Below are 4,500 nucleotides of genomic sequence, written 5' to 3' on the forward strand. Positions count from 1 at the left end.
CTTCAAGATGACAGCATTCCTTTCCGCAGGGTATAGGACAGAACCCTCTCTGAAATGGGGGTCTTAGGACTCACAGAAAGGTAGGGGAAGATCAAGAGTCCTGTCTTAGTGAAGGTAAAAGGGCAGAAGTGAAGTGAGTTTCCTGTGGCCTAACACACCCAACATGACTATAACAAGGGCTATAGAAGTTATGAACGAGGAACTGTGGGCAAAGATCCGTAAAACCAGAGTGACTAAGGCAGTTTACCTAAAATTATGCGTGAAACCATTCTCAGGTACACTATGAATATCAAAGGTGTATTTCTAGATATGGTATTCCTGCATTTGTGTAATACACCCATGGGTACTTCTTGCATACCAAACCACTAACTAGAGATTAACTGGCCCGTGATTTAAAGCCCTTACTCTAAGTATGCACTTACCACGCCAGTTTTAGTACCAGAAAACATTATTTCTCTACTATAAACCTGGGAAAAACAGCGCTCCCCACACCATTCCCAATTTTGTGCCAAGATGAGAATCACATTTATTGAAGTTACATTACAGAAGATAGCGAAGGGGAAAGATTGAGAACTTCCTTAGTACACCCTTACTCCAATATTTTCTATTAGCACTGCACATGTATTACTGCCTAGTGTCCATTGGCATAGAAGCCTAAGAACTGCTTATGTTGCCAGACTTAGACAAGGATAAGCATTTTTAACAAATACAGGTAAAATCTCATTTGTTGCTGCAATCTTTTCACAATAAAGTTAAGCTGTGTCATTAAGAACCAACAGCATGGCTGGGCTTGATGGCTCATGCCTGTAATCCCAGCACTTTGAGAGGTTAAGGTGGGCGGATCACTTGAGGCCAGGAGTTTGAGACCAGCTTGGTCAACATGGTAAAACCCCATCTCTACTGAAAATACAAAAATTAGCTGGTGTGCCCCTGTAGTCCCAGCTATGTGGGGGACTGAGGCAGGAGAACTGCTTGAACCTGGGAGGTGGAGGTTGCAGTGAGCCGAGATCGCACCACTGCACTCCAGCCTGGGGCAAGAGAGAGAGACTGTCCAAAAATAAAGTGAGGAACCACTTTAACTTGCCACCTATCAAGATCAGGAAGATTGTCTTAGATCAGAATACCGTTTTCAACATTAAGTACCTGCAAGCCATCTTTCTCCTCAGCCAGTCCTCTTCCATACTCAGTGATTAGCTGCTGCTTGGCTCATCAGTTAAAGCATATACAGCAAAGAGACAAGATTATGGTCCCATACTACCACCCAGGTTAAACACTTTGGTGTAATACACTACAGAGCAATAAACACACAGCTCATAGTCACCCAATTAATTGCAGAACTGAAAGCAGTTACGTTACCACTATTCAAGCAGCCTGAATCAAAACTTTGTTTCTCCAGCAATCCTTGATTAGGTCTCAACAGGCACATTTGCTTTCCTTCAATGTAAAGAAAATGCCTGCAATCACTTGAGCCCAGGAATGATAGTGAGCTGTCATCGTGCCACTGTATACCAGTCTGGACTACAGAGCAAGACCATCTTTTAAAAAGCCTGCATATCCAACTTTTTGAGATGTTGTCTTGCTCTGTCGCCAGGCTGGGGTGCAGTGGCACGATCTCGGCTCACTGCAACCTCTGCCTCCCAGGTTCAAGTGATTCTCCTGCCTCAGCCTCCCTAATAGCTGGGACTACAAGCATGCGACACCACGCCCAGCTAATTTTTTTAGTAGAGACAAGGTTTCACCATGTTGGCCAGGGTGGTCTCCATATCTTGACCTCGTGATCCGCCTGCCTCGGCCTCCCAACAGACTTTAAATTCGAGCTTCAGAAAGTTTGCCATTAACCCAGGATCCTAACTTGTAATGACTTAAACAGCAAAGAAGGCTCTTACCCCTCAGCCCACCCAAGTGTATACCAGAGTCAAATGACTTAACTTTGAGCACATTACCAATCTCAAAATTAAATCCCTAAACATTTTCACCAGTTTAAGCGTACCCACACATCACTAGAGAATTTCATGACAAAACACCAAGTATGCTACCATGCAACGAAACCTTTATTAACATTTTGAACAGGTTCAGCTATTACTGAAACTTGTAATTTCTAAACTTAAGTTGGGGCAAATGGCTGTAGTGCAGAGTAATGCCATCACTGGGCACTGCGAATGCCAAGACTGAAGAATTAACAGCCACCCCTCAGGCGCAGGACCAGGTGCAGGGTCGACTCTTTCTGGATGTTGTAGTCAGAAAGAGTGCGGCCATCTTCCAGCTGCTTGCCTGCAAAGATGAGCCTCTGCTGGTCGGGAGGGATGCCTTCTTTATCTTGGATCTTGGCCTTCACATTTTCGATGGTGTCACTGGGCTCCACCTCCAGAGTGATGGTCTTGCCGGTCAGGGTCTTCACGAAGATCTGCATACCACCTCTCAGACGCAGGACCAGGTGCAGGGTCGACTCTTTCTGGATGTTGTAGTCAGAAAGAGTGCGGCCATCTTCCAGCTGCTTGCCTGCAAAGATGAGCCTCTGCTGGTCGGGAGGGATGCCTTCTTTATCCTGGATCTTGGCCTTCACATTTTCGATGGTGTCACTGGGCTCCACTTCCAGGGTGATGGTCTTGCCGGTCAGGGTCTTCACGAAGATCTGCATACCACCTCTCAGACGCAGGACCAGATGCAGGGTCGACTCCTTCTGGATGTTGTAGTCAGAAAGAGTACGGCCATCTTCCAGCTGCTTGCCTGCAAAGATGAGCCTCTGCTGGTCGGGAGGGATGCCTTCCTTATCCTGGATCTTGGCCTTCACATTTTCGATGGTGTCACTGGGCTCCACCTCAAGGGTGATGGTCTTGCCGGTAAGGGTTTTCACGAAGATCTGCATTTTGACCTAGTTTAACAGTAAAAACATAAGCGTGTCACCTCAGGATCATTGTATTTCTTGCTTTTACATCTAATATTCTTCAAAATTAGCAACTATTCCTTCAAAATGCCTTAAATACGTTAATATTCCGCAAGCCTCCCCTCAATTTTACAAGGCTAAGTCACTTAATACGAAACTCGTCATTCAAGGTTTCAACGTCAACAGCGGAAAATCCAGAGCGCTCTCTTACCAAGCGTCCACAGCTTTCCCCACTAACTGTTCCGGATATTCAAACTCCCCCGACCGAACTCCAATCTGCCTCAAACCTAAGCGCGGTGTTAGGCAAACTGAAAACAAAACCAAACCCACAAGACTCGCGAAATAAAAATCCCATTGAAACACAAGAAGGGGCACCTTTCTCACACTGGGATTCCAAAGTAAAGGCTTCCAGAAACCACACCAACTACCTCTTTTCCGCCTTCCCCGCGAAGTAAACTCGACAAAATCGCCGATCGGTTAGGCGTCCGTTAGTTTCCGTCAACGCGCGCGCGCCAACCGCCCTCGCCCCCCTCAGGTCAACAAGGCCCACTCTCCCGGAAAGGCCCAGCGCCGCGTCACCTCGCCCTCCCCTCCCCCACGCCCTCCCCTCCCCCACGCCCTCCCCTCAGCGGCCCACCCAACCCCAAGAAGCCTCCACCTTGACCTCACCCATTCCCCCATCTCACGCCCCGCCAGGGTCGTTACGGCTGCGGGCCAGTACCTGTTAGCGGATACCAGGATCCTGCGAATCACCAACCACGTCCACCCACAGGGACACAAACAAGCTCACCCAACAAAGCCAACCGCCCCTAAATGCTCCGGGCTGGCGGAGCGCAAATTTATGCAACGAGTGTTGCGTCACTTATCACCCCTCACGTAGACGCCGTCTCCGTGCGCCGCTGAAAGTAGTTCGCCGCGCCCAACCTCCCGAGACGCAGTTTAGGCTTTTCAACTGAGCCCCAAATTCCTCATAGCCTTAAGAAAGGATCCTAAAAAATTATTTCCCTTCTCCTCTATGCGCTTCTCTTCCTTCTTTAGGAAAATATAAGAAAATTATCAGGCGGATGAATTTGAGTTAAAGAAACCTTCCTCGAAAGCTCTGGAAACTTCCTTGCAGCGCCGGCACTGATTGGTTAGGCCTGCGAAGGCGAGGTCGGCGCTGATTGGTGGGGGACGCGGTGGCTCTGTTGTTGCTGGGCTCCACCTGGGGTGGCTTAGCGCCGAGGTTGCTAAGTAACTGAGCGCGCGTGCGCTGCACAGGCGCGCCGTCCTGAAAGAGGGTATTTCCGGCGGGAGAAGGAGGGAGGTGTTTCCTTTTTTTTCCTTTTTTTTTCTTGAGACGGAGTTTCGCTCTTGTTTCCCAGGCTGGAGTGCAATGGCGCGATCTCGGCTCATCGCAACCTCTGCCTCCCGGGTTCAAGCGATTCTCCTGCCTCAGCCTCCCAAGTAGCTGGGATTACAGGCATGCGCCACCACGTCCGGCTAATTTTTTGTATTTTTAGTAGAGACGGGGGTTTCACCATGTTGGTCAGGCTGGTCTCGAACTCCTGACCTCAGGTAATCCACCCGCCTCGGCCTGCCAAAGTGGGCCGCCGCGCCTCAGAAGCGGGACGGCG

At 49.0% G+C, this 4,500-nt stretch overlaps 1 protein-coding gene across 1 annotated transcript; it reads right to left on the reverse strand.

Moving 5' to 3' along the window:
• Positions 1-2,033: 2,033 nt before the first annotated feature.
• Positions 2,034-4,065, reverse strand: UBB (ubiquitin B). The gene is made up of 2 exons (XM_003831161.4): positions 3,606-4,065; positions 2,034-2,872 (listed from the first exon to the last, which is right to left on the reverse strand). The coding sequence occupies exon 2, from the start codon at positions 2,864-2,866 to the stop codon at positions 2,177-2,179; it is 690 nt and encodes a 229-aa protein (XP_003831209.2). The 5' UTR covers positions 2,867-2,872; positions 3,606-4,065; the 3' UTR covers positions 2,034-2,176.
• Between the last annotated feature and the right edge of the window lie 435 nt (positions 4,066-4,500).

Source organism: Pan paniscus, chromosome 19 (genome assembly GCF_029289425.2).
Source record: "Pan paniscus chromosome 19, NHGRI_mPanPan1-v2.0_pri, whole genome shotgun sequence".
NCBI classification, from domain to species: domain Eukaryota; kingdom Metazoa; phylum Chordata; class Mammalia; order Primates; family Hominidae; genus Pan; species Pan paniscus.